General features: G+C 32.1%; 2 protein-coding genes across 12 annotated transcripts; both read right to left on the bottom strand.

Annotated features, from left to right (window-relative positions):
• Nucleotides 1-1432: 1432 nt before the first annotated feature.
• On the bottom strand, nt 1433-13935 carry LOC18602433 (RNA-binding ASCH domain protein). Of its 6 annotated transcripts, none has more exons than XR_001927575.2 (13): nt 13690-13935; nt 13375-13562; nt 13239-13299; nt 13105-13153; nt 11961-12015; nt 11799-11886; nt 11013-11131; nt 9443-9568; nt 8626-8719; nt 7203-7357; nt 5472-5574; nt 2561-2814; nt 1433-1943 (listed from the first exon to the last, which is right to left on the bottom strand). XR_001927575.2 is itself a non-coding variant. In XM_007033810.3 (12 exons), exons 1-11 carry the CDS (start codon nt 13841-13843, stop codon nt 5515-5517), a joined length of 1149 nt encoding a protein of 382 aa, XP_007033872.2. In that variant the 5' UTR covers nt 13844-13935; the 3' UTR covers nt 1433-1943; nt 5472-5514. The 6 variants fall into 6 exon arrangements, 4 of the variants coding, with proteins under 4 accessions (XP_007033872.2, XP_088661764.1, XP_088661763.1 ...); XR_001927578.2 differs by having other exon boundaries at nt 2607-2814; XM_007033810.3 differs by lacking the exon at nt 2561-2814.
• A 6203-nt stretch (nt 13936-20138) lies between these two features.
• Nucleotides 20139-24356, bottom strand: LOC148763325 (uncharacterized). 6 transcript variants are annotated; one of them, XR_016025685.1, is made up of 9 exons: nt 24077-24356; nt 23700-23890; nt 23555-23615; nt 23199-23247; nt 22506-22560; nt 22330-22417; nt 21793-21896; nt 21502-21620; nt 20838-20861 (listed from the first exon to the last, which is right to left on the bottom strand). XR_016025685.1 is itself a non-coding variant. In XM_088805108.1 (8 exons), the coding sequence occupies exons 1-8, from the start codon at nt 24261-24263 to the stop codon at nt 20796-20798; spliced, it is 816 nt and encodes a 271-aa protein (XP_088661234.1). In that variant the 5' UTR covers nt 24264-24345; the 3' UTR covers nt 20139-20795. The 6 variants fall into 6 exon arrangements, 1 of the variants encoding a protein (XP_088661234.1); XR_016025688.1 differs by having other exon boundaries at nt 21793-21874; XM_088805108.1 differs by lacking the exon at nt 21793-21896 and having other exon boundaries at nt 20139-20861; nt 24077-24345.
• Nucleotides 24357-25033: the final 677 nt, after the last annotated feature.

Genomic DNA, 25033 nt, shown 5'->3' with positions numbered 1-25033 from the left:
AAATGGAGTGAATTTTTTTTTCACAAAAAAAAGATGATTTTTTTCCCTTTATTTTTCCTTTTCAAAACTCCTTTTTTTTTTTCATTTTTTTAATTTTTTTTTCATTAAGAATAATCCAACACCAATATTATAAAACTTTTTCAGTACTACTATACAGAAACTAAAAATAAATTTTTTCCATTAATTTTTGGGCCAAATCAATTGTAGATATTACATTTGGGATGAATGGATTTTGTTTTTTCCCAAAGACTATAGGTCTAAAGGTGAGGTATCCCTTGGACATATATTTCAAATAAAATACAAATGTTTCCATAAGTATTTCTTTTGACTGAAATGAGAAAAGTATGTCAATTTTTTTGCAAAATGGTTCAATTTTGTTATTGCAGCATTAATACAGTTTTGTCTAATACAAACTGATGAACCTTAGGAGCCAACGTCATGTGTGAGGTTGCGTGATGGGATCCATTAGCATTGCCTAAAATTTTGGCAATGTGTCCATGCATGGACGTGCGATTGAATGCTTTTAGCTTCGAATCAAAAGCTTTTCCAAAGGTCAAAAGTGTGAATGGTAGGGTTAAGGCATCTGCTTATAAAAGGCTACCAAAGTTGCAGAAAAGCTCAAGGCCATCTAGAATGATATGGTTCCCCCTCCAAAGCCTTTTCCCGATGCTGTACAATAATCCCACTGTCCAATTACTTATTCCAAACCCCTTTATTGTTACAAAATATGTAAAAAATATGTAATGGGGTCCTACAAAGATAAGTTTGCCCTCATAATTTTATAATTACATTACCTTTTTCATAAAGAGGGATCAAATTGCGCCTACCAACCAAAAAACAGAGTCATTTCCAGGAGACATGAAATAAAGCAAATGCTTTCATTGGTTCAATTACAATTTAGGGCTAGAAAGAAGCAAGTCAAGGGAACTACACGTGTGTTCCTTCTGCTATTTCTCTTCCTTTTTCTTTTTTTTTTTTTTTTTGTAATTTTTAGATTTATCAAAGGGCTATTGGGAGTGAATGGGACTGAAGGACTCAAGATAATTCCTGAGAAAAGGAATCAAAATTCGAAAACAGTAAGATACATCACAATTATATTGAGGACCTCTAGAGAAAGACTTTTTAGTTCTCATCTACTATTTCCATGTAAAGGTGGGATACAAAAATTTCATAGATAAGGACTGAATACGGTCACATTCATCCCATGATAAACAACAACAGAAAGCAACCGCAAGCAAATGGATCAAGGTCTATGAAGTTAGGAGTCAATCAAAAGCTTTGATGAAGTTTTTAGAGGTGAATGTGATTTGTAATAATTTTATGATGTGGGATGGAAAATTTCAAGAGCCACATGACATGTCCAACAAAAGTAGAAAAGAGGTACAACTTTAAGGGCTTGATGTTACATTCCTCCACAAACTATAACACATAATTTTAAAATGCAATCAGGGAATAAGGCCATTGCCTGTATTCATCTTTCTTTTTTGGTGGGTTCATAAAAGATTTTAAAGAACAATGTACACCGAAAGCATTAAAAAGGTAGCGAATAAATGACACGGCGCAAGGCAGAAATATTCTGCTGGTAAGTAAAGTGAAAGAGCAGAGTTACGTATCTGAAAAGGTCTTGGGTTCAACTTACTGTTTACATATGAATGTATGGATCCAACTTTGGATCAGAAATCTGAGCTTTTTGTTCATCGTGGGTGTGTCAGCTATCCATGCTTGCAGGTGTTATTTACGGAAAATTCATGAATAAAGTGGGACACGTGGCATGCAAGCAAAGGGTATTGGCTTCTGCCACGTTTGCAGAAAAGAAAAGAAAGCCAAACCCACCACAAAATCATACCATCAGAAAGTTTTACTGGCAGATCATGTTGCTGTGCTCAACTTGATTACCCATTGGATAACTCCAGATTCCGGAAGACAAACCTGTTTCAGATTTGCTGGACAAAAGAATTTGGGGCTTATCAGAATCAAAACTCATAAATTTAACAAATACTGATGTTCTTTTGTTAATAGTTAAACCACCAACAAACATTCAAAACATGTAGTTTAGTATGTCAATAGATGCCCTCCGATATTGCAATTAAATTTACACAAAGCAAGAATCACCAAACGGATAAACTAGGATTGAGGGGTCCATTCTATTCATACAAGCCTCCCTTCTTCTACTTCCTGAAACAATAATCCCTCTAGATCTCCTGCATAATCACACTGAGTCCAACTAAGTGTTTAGCATATTCAAGGAGCTTTAATGTGTGTTTTTTAAAAAAGCCAACAAAAAAGACTTATTGTGTACTGGAGGTAAGACACAATAAGGTCAATAGAATTAGTAAAAGAGCTTCATAGAAATGAAGGTAAATACCAGTATCAGATGGTGGGATGTTCGAATAATTTTTTGGTTCAATAATTTACAAAAGTTGGGAGGAAGCATAGAGTATCCTAGCTCGTGCATGTGTTCAAGCATACTTAAAAAGCTAAAATCTTAACATCAGTTGTCCTTGAGATAATTCCATACACTAAATGTTCATGATAGAGAAACAGATTGTGATGACTCAACTCAGATATTGCTTTGAAGTATGGGGCCAAAAAACCAACTTGCTTACTATAGTCAGCACTTTTCCACCCAAGGGGCAGTTTGATGCAATCTTGTCACAACTAAATCCATGTGAAAGCTCTTATCATGAAGTGGCCGACAAATATACACACTTGGCTGTCATCATCATTGCCATCACCAATCCAAATTTGTCAGCATCAGCTGCAAAGTTTATCGTCTGTCGGTTCTTTCTCTTCTCAATCATCTTTCCCTTTCAACTATTCAGTCAAATTTTGCAACACCAAAAATGATGAATCAAAAACTCAAAATGCATATTCATCTGAGACACTGTTTAATTGCACTTATTGCCACCACTGAGCTACCATTTCCCTGTAGCTCAGCTTAAGAATCATCCATTCCTCCACTGGCTAACACCCCCCAATCCTGTTTCTCTCCCATCCCATCAAAAAAAAACAAAGGATACTGGATTATGCCTCCCCTTGAACAGGATAAGTAACATTATTAATATCTTTTTAATAGGAAGAACAGTAAGGGAGGAAAAAGGGAAAGAACAACAAAAAACTGCCCTAGTTCGTGTAAAGCATACAAATAAAAACAACAAAAAGTAGAAAACAAGAAGCAGAAACCAAAAACCAGAAAAACAACAAAACTCAATGGCCAAAGTTCAAGATAGGAAATGCAAGAAGAAACGAGAATCAGCAACAAAGAGGGATAAAAAAGCAAAGAAAGTAAAGTGCCCAGAATTCCATCTTAATCTCATGTTAGCAACTTTATTCTTTCAAAGGAACTATCATTCCTTTCACTCCATGTAGATCAATGAAAAAGTATATTACTACCTTACAAGCATGACTCTTCCAAGTTTAGATTACCAGCTTGTGCCTTCAATACCAGCAAAAACTTCACAGCAAGACGCCGTATTGTGGTAAGAACTAGATTAATATTAGCCTACAAGTGTTGTGTTCACCAACATTCCAGCTAAATCAAGGCAGTCTACCAAACATAATTATAACTCCATGAATGCATTACTTATGAATTTAAATTACTAGTTTCTGTCAATTACCACTCTCTGCCACCATGCCACACTCAATAGCAGATATATACCATATCTTATCCTATTCAGGATTACGACCACAAAAGCATAAATTCACTATTAATTCTTGATGCACTCACCAGTGTCTATGAGATGAATCAGTTCAACATATTGAAGTGGCTCCAAAAAACCAAGTCAAAGCCATCCATACGCACAAACATAAATCTACTAGGATAAGAACATTTTTATACATAACAATTGCCCTCTTCAGAATCGAAACCCTAACATTGGAAAACTCTAGCCCAAAAGAAATAGTTTAACCAGTGATATGGAAAAGGATACCCTCAATATGAAAATATGAGAATGGGTAGTCATGTAGTATCCCATGACCCTAGTTTAATTACTTACTCATTCACAACGAAGAAAAAAAAATAATTATTTGATTTTTTATATAGGTAATTGCAGATATAGGTCAGGGAAATAAAACCTTTCCAAAACCACATGACATACAAAACCCGCTCCTAATTATCCAATCTATTTGAAGGAAATCTAAAATGAGCTCAATCCCACTTATATAAATTAGTAATATTGGCTTCATGTTGTGAGTTTCCCTACCAGACTGATGCGGCTACAAAGATTGGCAAATGTATTTTTGCAGTTTCACATATGGTATAACCGCTAGATACAAAACCTTGGAAGAAAATTATTAGTCTCAACTCTGAACCATAATTCTAAAACACAGCAAGGCGCAACCAAAGTGGGTCAGGTTTAATTTTGAAATGCTCATGCATATGACACAGTCAAAACCGTTGACCTGGCAAGTTTTAGACAAACCAGGACAGCCTTTTCTAGGGTCAACCAGGGCTTTTATTATTTTTAATTGGCAAAATTCTTATATGTTGTTGCTGACTCTCAACCTTGGTTTCCAAAGTTTGGCTCATTGATTGGTGCATGATCTCTGCTTAAAGAGCAGCGTTCGAATCCCTCTTTCCCCAATTTAAAAAAAAAAAAACCTTGGTTTACAAAGGATAGCTGATACCTCCATCATTGCTTCATTAAATATTTTGATAAAAAAAATGAAAAGGACAAATCTTCCATATAATTTTACTTATATTCCTATTATTATCATAATATGTCTAATGACTAGAAAGTTTATAACAATAACTCCTTTTATGAGTATTTTGCATCAAATTTTTATTTGTAACCACATTTTTTAACTATAATATCCTTTATATTCTTAAATTTTAAAATTATGTTATATAACATAAATATATTTAATTAATCCAATGGTGTCAAAAAAATAACCCAATTTATGAACTAATCACCCAGCAACCCAATGCTATCATCAAGTCTGACATCTGATTCAACTTTAATGACTATGCTTTGACCCAAAAAAGAAAAGAAAAGAAACAAAAAGTGCCAAAGAAAAGTAGACAAAAAAACCAAGATCAAGAACTGTAAAACTGTTTGTTTAAAACTTGTGACATCGAAAACCGTGCTGAAAAGCCACAAACCTCAGTTTTCAATCTATTTGGTGTTGTGTTGTGGCCCAAGTCACCATTTTACAACAAAGTGACGATGCCAAACTTAACCTTAATAAAAAGGTCTTCAAAGGTGAAAAAAATTACTCTTTTCTCAAAGAAGAGAGAAAAGAGAAATGAAAACAATTAGGAAATGAAAGGAGAATGGAATGAACAGAAAGAAAAAGAAGGTTAAAAACCATGTATTATGCAAGTGATTAAAAGGTTGCAAAAAAGAGGGAAGAAACAAGAGTGCATGTGCGTTCATGTGTTGTGGTGAAAAATTGCACATGAAATGAAAAGTTCAATTTTTCTCAGACCAAAGCTTCACAAAGTGGGGTAGCAATTAGATGGAAGGGGATACCTTGTAGATCATGGAAGCCAGTGCAAAGAACTCCAGAGTCAAGTCAATGCTTCCATCCCTTCAAGTGACCATCATCCATGTATGGTTCTAGAAATCCAACGAACTAAAACAACAGAAAAATGTTAAAAACTATATCCATTAAGAGTTTAAATATTAAAGTGAAATATCTTGAAGCAAATAAAATGTATATCTATCAAAGGAATGGCGTCAAGTTGCTTTAGCAGTATGTATAGCCAGTTATTAATATACAGTAGTAGAAAAGATGCAGATGCCATAAGTAAGGCATCTTTGTTTTGTTTTTAAATTGATGACAGTAGCATATACATACATTCTGTTATGGCATTTATGGGCATGTTTAGGGGACTTATAGGACTGCAAGTGGAAGTTGACATTAAAAGAGATAACACAAAAATATAAAAGTAAATAAAAGGTAGATGGGCTCAATACTAAAATATTAAATATTGGATGTGAAGGATCCACCAGGTCCCACAATCATGCATATAGGCAAACGGCGCAAAGCCAAGTGGCACTAAGGAATCACAATATATTCCATCCAAATATATATATGTATAGGCATGAATTCCAACCAAAGAGAAAAAAAGCTTTAAGCCCAGTTACCTAAAATTAAATATTTAATCAGCCCAATCCAAATAATGTTGGTACTATCACATACATATCAAACATATCCAGGAATAGATATTTTATCTTATATAAATATATAAAATTTTCAAGTACCATGTAGATCACACATATTAATCTTCAACTTAACTGAATAAATCAAATTGTTTCTTTTGCATCATAAATTATAACTGTTAAATACATACTGTTTGAGACAATCTAATTGATTGATCCATGGTTATATATTGGATTGGCTTGAAAATGGATTGGTAGGATATAATCTGCATAACAAGTTACTAATAGGTGTAAAGATTGCTAAATTAGGGACAGTAGGGATCAAGTTACCACTGAAAAAATTAAAATAATTTCACCCATAACCCATCAGTAATTTCTTTGGTGGATCATATTAAATCAAGCCCCCAACAATATCATGCACATAAATTCATGCTGACCCAATATCAATTACTGGTAAATCAAGAAAACTACAGTTTCACTCATATGTATCTAACAATTGAAATAATTTTGAAATTAATGAATCAATTAGAAAATTATAATCAACTTGAAACTTGACATGCATGATCAATGTTAATGGGACATCAAATCCAAGGATTGGTAAAATAAAATTGATATAAGAAAATATGAAAAAGGCAATAACTATTACACTAGGTTGCTTATAGAGTTACAACCAACTTACCCCAGTCTAAGCGCTTTATGCAATTTTTTTTTTTTAAACAACCATTTAATTTAATATTCTATTTATATAGATGATGACACTTACCAATTTCCAATGGTTTGGGCATGTCTAACCACTTTTCATAAAATTTATATAGTTTTTTTTTTTTTTTTTGAAAATTCATGGTATATTGATAATAGAGGTAAGTAAAAACTTTACCTCAGGGATAAAATTTATATAGTTATATAGATAATTTAAGAAATTTTCATTGATCAACGTAATGTATCATGTTAGCTTAGATTTTGATGTGCATGTTGTGTATAAATAGATTATTACATCCAACAATCAGATGATAAAATACGAACTACACAACAATCGATATAAATGCATCACTAGCATACATGCATACCATAACTATGCTTTTGATAATATATGTATACCTTAGTTCCATCTTTGGACCATCGTGCACCATAGCCTTCACCAACTCTTATCTCAAAGACAGCACCATGCAATTGAACAATATACACATTCAACCAGCAACAATTAGTGATCAAATGAGTAATGACGCCCATTGCAAGATTATTTTTATTTGAATCTGGGGAAATAGAAATAGGAAAGTACCGATTAGATGGTCACTTACTAAAGAAATAATCAAGGTTCCATGTGTGAGCATGTGTAACACTCAACATAGACTATTTAGGCATCCCGCTATCAATTTTAATTTGGTAATATTGGAAAGGTCCAACTTTGCACTAAGAGGCAAATATCCTAACTAATATGATTATCCTCTTTCCCATCCTAATTGGTGCCCACATCTAAGATGCACCTATCTTCCAATGTAAACACAAGAAACTTCATGATTAAACTCAAGGATCTCTTCCAGAATTGTAAGATTCTATACACCAAGTAAATAATTACTATATAGGTATCTCACAAAGTATAGCAAAGAGCTTTAGAGGAAAGGCATAAAACCCAAATGGGTTAGCCTCTCTCTCTTTTCCCTTCATAAGTCATATTTTTCATAATGCACTTTTTAGAAGATTGAGAGCAACATTGTCTAATCACCTACACATACTCCAACCTAAAAATCATGTGATCCTAGTCTGGTCTTTCAGTTATGGTATATAAACGGAGATTGTTCAATAGATATAGGTTTATCTTCTTACAACATTAACACTTACCACCCTATCAAATATATATCTGGTTACTGCATACTCAAAGCAAAACCTAAATCCATAAATTATTCTTTAAACACTAAACCCCCTTTTTAACTATATACTAACATTTCTAAGTATGAATGTATAGTTTATACTCTCATGTCTTCTAAACATTATAACAATACTTCAGTTGTGTGCTTGATACAGAACCTATGATGATCAACTTTTCCAAACTAAAAATCAGAGAATTTGGGTTGTTTAAAACCAGCAAAAGTAAATTATGCTCCTAGAATGAGTCATAGAAACTAGAACTCTTGAAACCAAAATTCAGATGGTACAAGTGATGGAACAATAGAATTTAATTTTATGTTATTGCTAGTGGAGTTATCTTTATTTTAGATGTAACCTAGTAAGATCAAGCTTTCTGTTACGCACTCAAGTATCTCCAAGAAGCCTCATGGAAAATTTGCAAGCCCAAAATAGAGCTAGGATTTTAGTCTTTTCATACACCAGAGTAACCAAAACCAGACCCCTCTATCAACCAAAGAAATCAGGAAAGATTCACACATTCGATAGTCAATGTTAATGAAATAAACACACACACAAGCACACAAATAACAAAAACAAATAAGATAGAGAAAAAAGGCAAACAAAAAGCACATCTTTAAGCATCATGATGACAAGTTGAATCCACAAAAGCACTCACCACTTCCATTTAAATTTCCCCAGTACTTACTACTACTTCGATCAGCGTGCTTTGACAAGGCCCTAGCTCCATGAGTCAAGGTACTGCCTCTGACCTAGAGACCACAAAAAGAACAACCATAATCAAGTCATACAATATGTTAGCAGCAACAATGTTGGGATTAATTATTAAAAGAAAAGGAAGAAAAGAAAGAAAGATACCATAATCAAATCGTGCTGTATAGATGTATACCCCTCCCCCACAAAAACACACAGAGAGGCACACTAAAGATTACCAAACGTTATATCCAAAACAAACTAGCTTGTGACACATGGCTAGAGTAAAATGTTTTTCTTTACCAGTTCAAAGACCAAAAGTTGAAATCATGAATAAAGCAAAAAGGAGCGCCAAAACATACATTTATCTAGTAGGAAATGTTAAAATGATAATATCAATGTCCTTAGGACCCGTTGTTTGGTGGGACACAAACTCACAGTCACCCATCGACAGGTCAGTTTTGCACAGGCATGGTGTGAGAAAAATATGGATAGCCTCTTCTCCCTGCACCACCCAGACTATCGTAGTTCTTTGCATTTACTTACAGAAATTTTTTTATAGGGAAAAAAAAAAAAACCTATCTCTTCAATCAATATAACCAAGCCTTTTCATTCCGTTTTTATTTGAATACTAAAAATCATGCACACTAATTGTGATTCAGTTGAGATAATAAAAGAAAGTCCAATGCAAGAAACAAACCTTAGGGCAAACAAGAAGAAAAGTAAAAGAGCCTTCTTTGCAAATAGAAAGCATAAAAGCAATTCACAAGTCATTATCTTACATCTGGATTATATGGCAACATGAATGACGAGAGAAGTGTCGATTTTGGTGGGGGGAGTGCACCAGAAATTGTTCCTGGAGTATGTGCTAGAGCCAGAAGCCTTTGAACACCTTCATAACTTAGTTCCTGGATTAAAACATAAAATGTTTCAACATCCACTTGGGGCACTTAGAAAATACATTGGGCAAGTAATGAGTTTGGACTTTGTATTTTTGGTTATATGAGATTCAAAGAGCTAGTGCATTCACAAACAGACATAAAATAGTAACACTAATACTGATCTCATAAGAAGTGAAATGACATGTTTAATCCGTCAATAAATCCATATATGAATGGCAAATGAATTGATCACTCTGCCAACATGATTTAAGATTTGAAACAGGCACCATGAGGCAAATGCTGCCAGAAATAACTGTTAAACCAATTAAATCCCTACAAAAGTTACAAACATAAAAAGGATGTATGCTGTACATATAGAATTATAAAAAGCACTAGCACGTGGTGCATTCCTATTGGTTCATTGTCAGCAAAGATATAACTACAATATATGTAAAATAATCTGTTAATGTGGCCAACTAATAAAGTAGATATAACCATATACCATTAGTTCAAGATGTTTCAATTGGTAATAGAATAAATCTCTATTAGTCCAAAATGCCTTTTTCTCCTATGCATATGGCCTGGAACGTTGCTATAGTGTTGGGATGATAAAATAGCTGAATCAAGTTACTAAAATCCTTTAAAATACAGCTCATACAATCATGTCATGATCTTGCTTAGATCTAAGATGAAGCATATTCTTGAGAAAAAGATTACTATTCACCAGAAAAATGGATCTCAACTCATGTTCCAAGAGAAGATTTAAGTTAATCATAATCAATATTTTACCACTTTTTTATCAGCAGTTCTACTGAATTGAGAATTGCGTTTCTAAGTAAATGATAACTGAGAATCCAAAATTAGTATTTGTTACAGTCTAGGTATATATATTAGCAGTTCTACTGAGTTGAGAATTACGTTTCTAAGTAAATGATAACTGAGAATCCAAAATTAGAATTTGTCACAGTCCAGGTATATATATTATGCACCCTTAAATATTTTCAAGAGTTTCAGATCATGACGCAAGATTCACTTTACTTCTTTCTTTCTACCGCCATATCATGAATAAGTTCACATGTCTCCTTTTTGTAATCATGACTGATGGTGATAACATACAGATCTAGACACTTACCTGTTAACCATTCCTTATATAGGGTATATTATGAAAAAATGGATAACATTGTTTTTTTCATGTTTATAGAATCAATAAAGGAGACTACCACAATGTTAGTTTGTTCCTTCTAGCTTTTTCTTTCTCTCTTGACACTCATTACTATATAATAGTAAGTTCCCAGTAAACTATTTGGAATTGTATCAGAAATTCAAAGGTTTTTAAGACTCGATCAACATGACATAAGCCAACCAGGCATGCACAAAGCAACCACACAGAAATTTTCCTTTGGCAAGATATTAGATTAATTTGATACATATAACAAAATTTACAACTCAAAAAATGCTGTAAACGACTCACAGAGAGTATGCTGGCCAACAAGATAGAGGGCTGATCCACCAAATTAGAAACACAGATTGCAAGGACGCCATTAGAACTTTCCTTCTCCTCTGTATAAAATTTCCTATATATTTGCAAGCCTGCAAACACAACAACAAATTACCACAAAGGAATTAGCAAATCATTTAGAAACAAGAATTAAACTACCCACAATATTCCTTTCAATGACTCCTGCATTAACTAAAAACCTGCCACATTTAGAATAAAATTAGATTTCGAAGTCCTAATACATAAAAATAGGTAAGCACAAGTATTTTCATTTTGTTAATGACTAATAAAACAAAAGAAAGTTGGAGGCTAAGTAGCACATAGACATGCATGGTTATAAGTTATGGACCCAAGACACTAGCAACCTCCTATACTTATTATGTCAAATCCTTAGTTAACTTTTGTTAACATTCCTCTATAGTCTCTATACATTTAAGATGTTTCTGATAAAAGAAAAGCTACGATTTCTGAGATTTCTCAGCAAAATCAGATTTCATTAATAGCTACGTTAACAGATTTTATGATCTTATGATATTCAATAAACTCTCAGAGAACCAAATGAACTAGAATCCAATCTTTTAACAACATCATTTACTCTCAGTCTTAAATGATTTTTATACAGTGATATTAATCCTCATTTGAAATCCGGTAATGAGTTCCCTCATTCCATATATAGTACAACAGAATAAACCATGTTCTCCCCGTCTGAAGAAAGAAATATTTCTAAGCCAATCATGGGCCAACTTCCACTGCCATTACCTTCTTCAGTAGATTTAACTCCCGGAAGGACTTGCAAAAGACTTTCAGCCTCTAACATTTTAGAAAATGTAGCATAACGATGAACATCCTGCGAATTGATGAAATTAGAAAAGCCCAACTCAGAACATGAACATAGAGTATAAGGCATCAGCATTAGTTCACCTGAACTTCAAGCACCAGACATTTATTAAAGAGGATCATAGCACCTGGTTCAATACTAAAAGAATAAATAATTAATATATGGATCAATAAAAGGTCTCACTTATCAAAAGGAAAAGAAGGAAAAGAATCAAAGATAAATCAGGTTTCTACCAAGACACCCTGAAACCAATAATGGAAAAAAGGGGGAAAGTCAACTGGAAATTAATTATTAAATTAACAATATCATAACAAAGGCTGACCATCAATGAAGAACTGAATTGGCTTATCATTAAAAGCTCATAAATTGTTCAGAAGACATGCAAAACTTTAAATCACACAGCTTAGCAATTATAAACTCTGATTTTCAGGTCACATTGACACTTCAATCTCCAGGCCGTCCGCTGCCCCCTCAAACAAAGTTTCCCACCTCTGCCTCAACAGGATGAGCATGTAGGATAATTCAAATGTATGATGAGTAAGTAAGCCACAAAGTCACAGGCCTTCTGTTTCATGAACCCTAAAAGCATGCATTGATTAGAAAGAGGAGTTCATTTTGTTTCTTGCTCAAAATATAAAGCAGGACATATTGAGAATCCTCTTATGGCCCCTAACCAAGAACATTACATATGTCATGTAGATTTCACACAAGTATATACTCTCACAGGCTGAGTTCTGCAATATTGAGTTTTTGAAGCTGTCAAGCAAACGCATAATTTTGTTACCAAAGATAAGAGCTTAGATAGACAAGGGGTTACCTTTTGTTTATATACTTATCATTGTCACTGGAATAAAACAGGATCTATTCCTTTTTAAAAGAAAAAAAAAACAAAAAATTCACCTATCAAATATGCTATCAGGATGGTTTTTATTTAGCAACCAGAAAGGTCGGCTAAGGCTGAGTTTAACCTGCCAAAGCAACTTACTCCCTAGCTACTTGTATAGAGTATATTCCACGCTGGATTAACTACAGTTGAATTAGAAATCTTAATTTGCTCGGCCATCAGTGCATGCATACGGTGTCCTCAAGTAACAAAACAAATAGATTGCATAACAGAAATCAATGAGTACAAAACAAGTTTAAAAAGTAAGTGCCAAAGAAAAAGAAATAACAGTCATGCAAAGGAACAAGGGGGAAGAAAAAAACGAAGTGAATCCCAAGGCCTACTTATTGTATTTGCCACCTGCACACCTTCCTTCAATGGTCTTCAAGCCGTCTGCGAAGAATGTAAAGTTTCTCAATTGCTTAGATAATGAAAAAGGAACAAGGGCAATGGTAAAAAATAAAATAACCAAAAATACCTCTTAACATTGAAAAGAAGGGCTCCTGAACATGAAGTTCAAATTCTATATTATCCATAATCTACAAGAAAACAAATTATTAGTCATAAACCTAAAAGAAAAACAAAAATAGCAGCATCAACAATGACTAACTAACATTTATCAATTCAAGTCCCTTATTTGAAACCAACTTATTCCACTCTTCCTTCTGTTTGGTAGAAATTTCGTCGTGCATTAGCCCCAAATTGTGTTGTGTATTGCAAATGGAGCCGGAAACAATGGATTGGTACAAAGCTAATGCGAGATGCTTGTATAAAGGGTATGAGGGAACTCCTTTCAAAATATCTGCAGCATCCCAGTATGAAAAAGCAAATATGCTTCTATCAAATGACTAAAATTACCCTAACAACCTTCTGATTATCAAGATGCATTGCTTTGCTATCGCTTCAAATTTTGTGGGGGATTTTCTTACCAGGGGGGCCCGGGTTGGGATCGGCGGGGTCGGAATTGAGGAGGCCGGAGCAGAATTCAGGGGAGAGACGCAGTTCGAAATTGAGGGATTTGTTAATGTGAGATTGGAGTGTGAACTTCAATAACTCTTCTATACATTCCCCTAATCTCTCCATTTCTCTCTCTTTGTTAGTGTAAGTTCTTCCACTTTCGTTTACTGAGCTCCACTGTTGAACCACTTTCACCTCTCTTCAAATTCAACACTATCCATTATATATATACGTTACAGTGAAGGAATAATAATCGGATAAAAAGCAAAAACTGTTATAAATATTTTTGTAAATATCTATTTATTCTATATATATCTAGATTTGATTTAAATTAAATTAGATTATAATTTAATCTATCTAATCTCTAAATGTTATCTTCATCTTATAAATTTTATCAAGATAAGGAAGTTATTTACCTATAAATAGGCCCTTTAGTTCATTTATAAATATACACTTCAATAAGATCTATTTTCCCTATAAATACTTTCTTTCTTCTCTTTAATTGTTCTTTCAAGTTATATTTATTTATTCTTTTAAGATTTATTTCATATCTGATCTCTCAAGTTTTACAATTATTATGTTTTTATTATCTTCAAGCTTCAAAAGGATTTCAATAATTGGGTCTGATCTCTCAAGTTTTACAATTATTATGTTTTCATTATCTTCAAGCTTCAAAAGGATTTCAATAATTGGGTTTTGATTTCTGATTTTAAAAAATCAAATAAGTGACTTGATATCTCTTTAGTATTTTTCATTCTTTTAAAATCAACCTTAATATGAATTTTACTATCATGCTTTATATATTATATTTTGTCTATTGATTGGAAAGTGAATTTACTATTATATAGCTATTAATGAAAAACTATGAATCTCCATTCCTTGAAGTGAATGTAACAAACGAAATACTAATAAAAAAAATTATAAATATCTCCATTCTCTGAAGTGAATGCGACACATTTAATTATTATGTTTTCATTATCTTCAAGCTTCAAAAGGATTTCAATAATTGAGTTTTGATTTCTGATTTTAGAAAATCAGATAAGTGACTTGATATCTCTTTAGTATTTTTCATTCTTTTAAAATCAACCTTAATATGAATTTTACTATCATGCTTTATATATTATATTTTATCTATTGATTGGAAAGTGAATTTACTATTATATAGCTATTAATGAAAAACTATGAATCTTCATTCCTTGAAGTGAATGTAACAAACGAAATACTAATAAAAAAAATTATAAATCTCTCCATTCTCTGAAGTGAATGCGACACATTTAATAATTATGGTCATAATCATGAATCCATCCATTCTTTGAAGTGAATGCAATATCATTTAATTATAATGGCCATAACAATATACATTATCACTATTTTAATTATTATTTTATCACTAGAAGTAGATGGATAATTTTATCATTTGAATTTAAGAATAATTTTACTACTAGAAGTGGATAGATAATTTTACCATAAAAAGTAGATGGATGCTCTAACTCACTAAAAAAAATGAATAATCCACTAAAAGTGGATAACCCATCATATGTGGATCACTCACCAAAAGTGGATGTATAGTTGTAACTTACCACAATAGATGAATACTGTCAACGTACCAAAAGTAGATGAATACATTAACCCACTAACCCATCAAAAGTGGATAACCCATCAAAAAGTGGATGAATACTTGTAACCCACCAGAAGTGGATAAATAATGAAAAGAATAAAAGGAATGCAAAAAACGTACTATTATTGATGTGTCATGAAAAATCATTGGTCACGTACTTATTGTACGTCTTAAATTTTATTAAGCATCATTGAAAATTAAAACATCTTGTGAAAATTTTAATCATTGCCAAGTTTATATAGCACATCAAGATATTTGTCTACCCTGAAAGAGGAATTGATTACATGATTGGTAATAAAAATATCTATTATTGATTTTCTTATCCTGAAAAAGGAATTGATCATTCGATTGATGATAGCAATATCTGATAATGAACTTAATAATAATTGGTATATTTAGTATCTATATTATAAAGATGTTTTAATATGTTTTCATTATATTTAAATGATATGTTATTATTATGTGTTTTAATTATGCATTTAATATTCTTTTATGTTAACTTGTAAATTTTTTATTTTATTAAAGAAAATATAAATATTGATCTTGTTGGATCTAAGATCAATAATGTAAATATATGTCTAGCAGACATTGCTACAACACACACTATATTTAAAAACAATAAATATTTTTCCTACTTGACAAAAAAATCAATGTTAGTTCAATATCTGATAGTACAAGATTAATTGGAGGCTTCAGAAGAGCTAATATTTTACTACCTTGAGAAATAAAGTAATAGAGGATGTATTATTTTTTATTAAGTCTCAAAAAAGTTTATTAAGTTTTGAAGATATTCGTTTGAATAGATATCATTTTGAGACAACAAATGAAAATGACACTTAATACCTCTATATTACATCTATTATCTCAAGTATAAAGTGTGTGTTGAAAAGAAAATTACTCACTCTGTTCTCAGAATTAAACTATACAAATATTAGAATAATTGAAACCCATAGTGAACTAGGAGTTTACTAATGATTTTAATATTTGGCATGATTGGTTGGACCATCTCGGATCAATAATGTGCAAAAATGATTGAAAATTTATCATTCATTGAAAATCCAGAAGATTTTTTAATCTAATGAATTTTATATGCTACTTGCTCTAAAGGTAAATAAATTATAAGACTATCACCAACTAAAGTTGGGACTGAATTCTCTACGTTTTTTAATAATATTCAAGGTTATATGTGGATTCATACATCTATCTTGTGAACCATTTAGATATTTCATAATTTTAACCAATGCATCGACTAGATGGTCACATGTGTGCTTATTATAGCTTGCAATTTAGCATTTGCAACCATTCATTTGCAAGCACATTTTCCTGGTTATGTAATCAAGATTATTTATCTTGATAATGCTGGTGGATATACATTTCAAGTCTTTAATATTGCATATTAGTTGGAATAACTATTGAACAACCTATTGCTTATGTTTATACACAAATGGTTTAGCAGAATTATTTATTAAACACTTCCAACTGATTACAAGCTTATGAAATTCAAAACTCCCAATGTTGACTTGGGGGCATGCCATTTTGGATGCAGCAGCATTTGTATGCATCAGGCTAAATGAGTTATTATAAATTCTCCCTATACAATTGGTTTATGGTTAGAAACCAAATATTTTTCATCTAAGAATTTTTTAGATATGCGGTATATGTTTCAATTGGTCCACCACAACGCACAAAGATGGGTCCTCAAAGGAGGTTAGAAATATATGTTGGATACAAATCTCCATTTGTAATTAAATATTTAAAATTATCGATAGGAGATTTATTCATGACAAAGTTTGTCAATTGTTATTTTGATGAAACAATTTTTCCAACATTAGAGGGAGAAAATAAGTAGCTGAAAGAGGAAATTTCTTAGAGTAAATTATCATTATCTAGTTTTGATCATCGCACAAAGCAATATGAACTTGAAGTTCAAAAGATAATTATTTTACAAAATATAGTAAATAAGTTGTCAGACGTATTTACTGACCTAAAGGGAATAACTAAATCTTATATACCAGCTGTAAATGCTCCTATTAGCATTGATGTCCCTGTAGGACAAAGCACGCCAGAAGCGTGGAAATCAATCGATTCCAAAGATAAAGTCCTCGAAAAAGAAAAGGAACAAATATTTAAGATGGTTAGAAAGAAGAAGTAAAGACTTTAGAAGAGACCCTTGACATAAGTGATAAACACTTTAGAAGAAATTCAGGTACCTAGAATCAGTTAAAATAAAAAGATCTCAATCAATTATGTCATGATGGGAAAAGATGGAACCGGTAAATAAATATCAACAATATTTTGTATAAAATATAGAGCTCAATATTATGAAAGAAAATGAGGATCTTGAACTTACATCTATTGAAGAATATAGATATAGAAATAATTGGTCAATGTGAAAAGACGCAATCAAAGTGAAATTGAATTCAATTGCAAAATATGAAGTTTTTGGACCTGGAGTCCGTATACCAAATGATGTAAAACCAGTGAGATATAAATGGGTATTTGTGCGAAAACGAAATGAGAAAGATGAGATTATAAGATATAAAACATGGCTTATCGCAAAAGGTTTTCTCCAAAGATCTAGTATTAAATATGAAGAGATATATTCTTTGTGATGGATATAATTACAATTCTATTTTAACTAGTCTGGCAATATATAAGAAGATTGAAATGCATCTAATGAATGTAGCTATAGCCTATTTATATGGCTCATTTGATATCGATATCTATATGAAAATCCTTGAAGGATTTAAGTTGCCTGAAGCACAAAATTTGAATTCCCGATAAATTTATTCAATTAAATAAATATGTATATGGATTAAAGCAATCCAGACACATGTGGCACAATCGTCTTAGTGCATATTTATTGAAAGAAGGCTATAGAAATAATCCTATATGCCCATGTATGTTATAAAAGGGTTTAGATATGAATTTATTATAATTGCTGTCTATATTGATGACTTGAATATTATTGAAACTCTTGAAGAGCTATCAAAAGACGTGGATTACTTAAAGAGAAAATTTGAGATGAAAGACCTTGAAAAAATAAAGTTTTGTGTGGGTCTTTAGATTGAACACTTGCCAAATAGAATTTTTGTTCATCAATCAAATTATATTACAAAAATGTTAAAATGATTTTATATGGAGAAAGCATATCTATTGAGTTTACTAATGGTTGTAAGGTTATGAGATGTGAAAAAAGATATTTTTCGACCTTGTGAGGATAATAAAGAACTTCATGATCCTGAAGTACCATATCTTATTGAAATTGGAGCATTAATGTATCTGGCTAGCAATACATGACTTGATATAGCAATTGTTTTCCAACTCGAAGACATTGGAATGAAATTAAATATATACTTTGATATCTCCGAAGAACAATGGATATGGCTTATATAATTCAAATACATCAAAATAAAATTTAATTAGTTATGTAGATGCAGAACATTCATCTGATCCACACAAAGATCGATCCCAGACAGGTTATTTGTTCACATATGGATGTATGGCTATTTTATGGCGTTTTATAAAGCAAATTATAGTTGCTACTTCTTCTAGCCATGGAGAAATGTTAGCAACTCATAAGCAAGTTATGAATGTGTTTGGTTAATATCTATAACTTAACATATTCGAGAAACGCATGGCATGTCAACCAAGAAGAAAATTTCAACAATGTTACATGAGGATAATACTGTTTGCATAGCACAACTAAAGGAAGGATATATTAAAGGCGATCGAACAAAACACATAGTTCGCCAAAAATTCTTCTTCACTCATGATCTCCAAGAAAATGGTGAAATTAATGTTAAGCAAATTTAGTCAAGTGACAATCTACTAGATTTGTTCACTAAAGCCCTTCTTACTGCAACATTTGAAAAGTTGGAATACATTATTTTAAAGATCTCTATAATGCAGTCATCAGGGAGAGTAAAATACGCACTGTACTCTTTTCCTTCATCAAGGTTTTTCCCACTGGATTTTTCTTGATAAGATTTTTAATGAGGCGGTATTTCATAAGCGTATTCTTGAAAAGAATTATATACTCTTTTTTCTTCACTCGAATTTTTTTCCCATGAGGTTTTTTTCTTGTATGGTTTTAACGAGGCATATTCTTAATATAATAGATATTCAGGGGCGAGTGTTATAAATATTTTTGTGAATATCCATTTATTCTATCTATATCTAGATTTGATGTAAATTAGATTGAATTAGCATTTAATCCATCTAATCTCTAAGTGTTATCTTTATCTTGTAAATTCTATCAAGATAAAGGAGTTATTTGCCTACAATAAGCTCCCTCAGTTCATTTGTAAATATACACTTTAATAAGATTTCTTTTCCCCCCTAAATACTTTATTTCTTCTCTTTAATTGTTCTTTCAAGTTCTTTATTTGTTATTTTAAGATTTATTTCATAACACTATTTAATAGTAGCAAAAGTTTAATTTCCAAGAACAACAAAAGTTAGCAAATTTAAGTAAAAGTTAATTTAATTGCACTACTTAATAAAAACAATATAATTTAATTAATTTCAATGTGAATTTAATCATTCTTAATTTAAAAATTACTTTATGGGATTGATTGTTTAAGCCTTGTGGGGAAGGTGAGTTGGTTTTGCCACAGCATATTGCCAAGCCCATTTTGGGCGGTCCCTTAAGACAAGTCATTGGAAGAGTGGTTCTGGAATCAGAGCAGCTTTGCAAGGATCAGGGCAAGGGGTTTCACCAACTCATTGTTTTAATTTAAGTTTAAAATCCTACAACATTTTTGTATTATTCTATTTTAATTCTCTCGAGAAGCCATAGAAGAATCCAAGTTCCATATTTCTGTGGTTTCGTTTCTTGAATTCAACCATACACAAGATCACCATTTTTCCATCTCTCTAACCAGCTAAAATATTTACAACAAATGGAACAGAGGGCATGTTAGCTGCCTCAGTTGATCAAGTCTTTTGGTGGGTGTATTAAGGAATGGAGATCAAATCCTGCCTTCAGGAGAAGCAGCAGGGGGATTTGTTTTTCCTTTAGAGAGAAATTTAGGCTGTGTCTATCTTAACATCATGGTCAGAGAAATCATTTTCTAGCTCTGATAGTCGGGAAAATTTATCTCAAGGCACTGTGTGCATGTTATATTTTTGCATAACTTCCCAAGAGTCTCTTGTTGCACCAACTTCATAGCCTGTCTGACATGCGTATGGAAGGTGAGAGTGGTGATAAACGAGTTCATCCCAATTTCAATCTACTCTTCCAATATCAATCTACTCCACATGTTGGAACTTTTTATAATCAGTCACAGGATTCAAAACCAAGGAAACAGAAGATATTTCTAGAAGCTATATCAAGCAAATTTTCTTGGGATGGAGTATAACACAACAAACAATGGATCCTGTGTCCTCATCTTGCATTTGACTTGTATTTGCGGTGCAGCCGTGTAGCAGAGAAGTTACCCTTACCAATGCGAGTTCTCATGGAATAGATCCAAGAAGATGCTCTTCATTTATAAGGCTGTGAACACCCTCATAACTCAACCCCTGAAATCACACATAATAATTTACCACAACACCAAAAAAGTAGAAGGATACAACTGTCAGCACAGGTCACAAAATTCCTAGCCTACATATATACATCAGACAGCCTACAATCTCCATAGTATAGAAAACTGCTTTATTCAGATGGACACTTCAAGTGCTACCGTCCATTTTCCACTGAAGTAGGGTTTCTGCATATATCATCTACATGCATGTATGATGTAAGTGAGATGCTCAACATTTGCAAAGCTTAGTCTTTAGTCTTTACTAAATACTTTTAAATGCAGACTGACCAATATTCTATACATCAACTATGCCTCCTAACGACATCAATGCTCTCTAACTATTACTCCACAATTAAAGCATATTCAAGATCCTTTCAAAGCCAAGTTCACTCAACTCATTTTCAGTTCTGATATTACTCAGAGGCAAAGATTGCACTTTTCATTTTGGATTGTTTTCATTTGGAAGCTTTTGGTTTGAGCACTTGACATAAATTCTGCCTCTCTTTGTGATTTTTCCTATTTGTTGATGAATTTTATTCAGCTGGAAAGAAATTTTCCCTTACTCTAAAAGTATAGAATTTCATCTATCCATACGGTTATAGTCATGAATCCATGCAGGACAGAGTCAGCTCACTCACAGATAGTATTCTGGCCAATGAAAGGTAGGGTTGAGCAGCCACTTTTGCAACACAAATTGCAAGTACACCATTGGACATTTCTTTCTCTTCCGAGTAAAACTTCCTGTAAACTTGAATGCCTGAAAGAGCAATATTTCATAAATTTGCGTGATGCCGAATATGATGAAGAATTCACTTTAAAAAGTTCAAAATTTCCTCATTAAAAGAATATAAATGTAAAGGAAAAAATTGTAGCATGTAATTACAATTATAAGGTATTGTCATTAATTCCAAGTAAAGTTTGAAACTCACATATGACGGGGCTCAGACTACAATGTATAGAACAACTGGTGTTAGGTTGTGTCCGCCATTTCCACAAAAACTGCTCTGTAAACTGTTAACAGTGCTCACTGGAGCTAAATTCAGAGAACAGAAATTTTAAACATTTAAATTCTTGTCCAAACGTGATACTTTCTGTTTTACTTGTTTCTTCATCTGCTTTCAACTTTTTCCTGCTTAATAAAATTAACTTCTCATAACTGGATTTATCATTATGAAATGATCTCATATCTGCTTAATACAATGATCTCAGATCATCTTCCCAAGATAATTTTGGTTTGTAATTTAAAGGTATCGAGATTATTTGATATGGTTTAAAATATCCAAACACACCTAGGCTAACTACTCTTTCAACTTTTAGATAACTAAGTACTAAGGGACCAACATATTCCTTTCTTCCTTTTATTGTTCTAGGAGTGAACAATATTTGTTAATTGTGCTTGTGGACCAAACTTATTTGTAGTTTTAACCCTTATGGAAAAAATCATAATTTATTTAACCCTTCATTACCTTCATCTATTGTTTCAACTCCTGGAAGGACCTTTGCAAGACTCTCTGCTTCCAACATCTCAAAGAATGAAGCATAACGGTGAACATCCTGCCAATCAAATGTATTAGAAGAAACTAACAGAATAAAAGATTAAAAAAAAAGAAGAAGCATGGATAACTTGAAAAACACCTGCTACCTGAACTTCAAGTACCAAGCATTTGTTGAAAAGGATCAAAGCCCCAGATGCAATTCTGAAGTCAACGCAATAAGCAGAAAATATAAAGAAAAGCTTATAAAATATACTCAACTATTCAATATAAATCCATTATAAGTTCAGTGGCAAGCATAACCAGAAAAAAATAAAAGCAATATCACCAGTACCTATCCTCCAATGTCTTTCTTTTTTTTTTTTTTTTGAAGATAATGTCTTACTATTCTTGATGTAAATATCTATCTTCCCTATCCACTTTGAATAATACACCATATTTCTATTGAGGCTGATAAAAGGTGATTCTCAAATTAAAATTATAGCATCGGTTAATAGGATAATCTTTCTTTTGGTTTTTCAAGATAAGGCCGGTTGAGTTCCTTCTGAAAATGCTTAAGCCATTGACCCCCATCCCACCAAATGAAATAGAAAACATTATGCAATATTAATGATGACAACATTGATTAAAAAATTTATGTTTCCACCTCTTTTTCCTTTTTCTTTTGTCAGATTTCATAGGACTTGTTAGATAATGGTATCCGTGTAGTGAGTTTATTGTTACACAAGAAAAATCTAAACAAGGGCATACATTAAAATGAATCATAAAGGGCAAAAACTGCAAAGTAGGGAAAGAAATGAAGCAAACACAGATTCATATAAGCGCATTAAGGTGAGGCCTACCTATTATAGTCACCAACAGCGCACCTTCCTTCCATTGTTTTCAGGCCATCTACAAACAATACCAAATTAATAGGAAAAATGTCTTCACTTGAATAGTATACACTTGGAAAATGTCTAGAATGCAAGGTGTCACTTCTTCTAAAGGAGTAATAGAAAAGAGCAAATATTGAAACTGTAGCTGCACTTTAGCTCCAAAATGCAGGTCCCAAGTTCAAATGCCCCTGCCCCAACTTACCTATTAAAAAGGAGAAACAACTAATGTAAAGAAATAAAGAATGGAATAAATGCTGATATAAAAACCAAAGAAACGGAAGAGCATAATCATTAGCATAAATATTTGTGGAACAGAATAATACCCTTTAGTTGAGTGAAGAAAGGCTCCTGAACATGTAGTTCAAAATTGATGTTCTTCAAAATCTGATGAAATGCAATGATTAGCTATGCACATTAACTATGGATATAACTGGAAAAGGTAAAGCCATCATCATCAGATGTACAAACTTCAGCTAATTCAGATCCCTTTTTGTGAACTAAGTCAATCCACTCTTCTTTCTGCTTCAAGCCACTGCCTTCATAAGAAGATGCCAACTTGTTACACTTAGATGACGCTTGAAGTGAACCAAAAGTTATGATTTCATATAAGGCCGATGCTAACTGGATGTATAAAGGATTTTGAGAGACTCCTGGAGAATCTGCTCCATAAGTACAAAGAAATGAATCCCACCTCTAACCAAATGAAGTAGATACTGTAATTGAAAAAAATAAAGAAAAAAAAAACTGGACAGCAAATAGAATACAAATGGGGACTATCAATTACATATTTAGTTCCACAGAAAAAAAAAAAGAAGATTATTTGTTGGGTTTTTTTCATTTCTTACTGGCAATAGTGGAGATGGGGTCGGCTGAGTGGTGATCGAGGAGAGAAGAGCAGAATTCTTGTGAGAGCCCAATATCCCATTCTAGAGTTCCGTTCATCTGAGAGTGGAGAGTGAACTTCACAAGCTCTTCTACGCAGTTCCTCAGGTCAACTGGGTTTGTTCCCGGTGATGATGGCGGTTGCTCCATTCGGCTTCGCTCTCTTACTTCGTTTTCCTTCCTTCCTTACAGTTATCAACTGGGCTTGTGACTTACGAAAGGGCTGACACGTAACAACTTGTTCATTGTGACGCTGACAACTAAATTTTTCAACTTAACCCATAATAACTAAATCTTTAATAACAGCCATATTTTTCAATATAACATTAAAAAAATGTTTAAAATTTTTTATTATTTTATTATATTTAATTAAAATTTTATTTTAAATAAAATAAATTTTTATAATTAATAATTAATTAATTATTTTTATGTCACATGTCATAAATAATAATTTAATATAATAATATAATAATATGATATTTTTCATCTTTCACATTATATACGGATGTTATATGAATATAAAATAATAAGTAATAATTTTATTAATAATTTATTTTAAAAACATATTTAATAAAGATTTTAGTAGATATAATAAAAGAATTTAATTTTTTTATTTTTTAAATAATTTAAAAAATTTTAAATATTATGTCAAAAATAAAAAAAATAAATTCCATATTAGTTTCAAGTAGGTTCAAACTTTGTTGTTCAAGATTTATGCGTATTTCAAAATTAAATCATGTTTGAAATTGGTGATAGAATTAGAGGGAGATAAAAGAAGAAAACGATAAAAGAATGTTGTGAGATAGTTGGAGAGAGAAATTTTTTATTTAATTAATTATTAAATTTTTTTAATATTTAAATTTAAATTTTTAAAAAATTTTAATTTTACTTTACTAATGAAGTAACATTATTTAATAAAA

The sequence above is a fragment of the Theobroma cacao genome, chromosome 4, assembly GCF_053813885.1.
Source record: "Theobroma cacao isolate CCN51 chromosome 4, ASM5381388v1, whole genome shotgun sequence".
NCBI classification, from domain to species: domain Eukaryota; kingdom Viridiplantae; phylum Streptophyta; class Magnoliopsida; order Malvales; family Malvaceae; genus Theobroma; species Theobroma cacao.
Note: the sequence above shows the minus strand (reverse complement) of the source record. Positions and strands in the feature narration are given on the sequence as shown.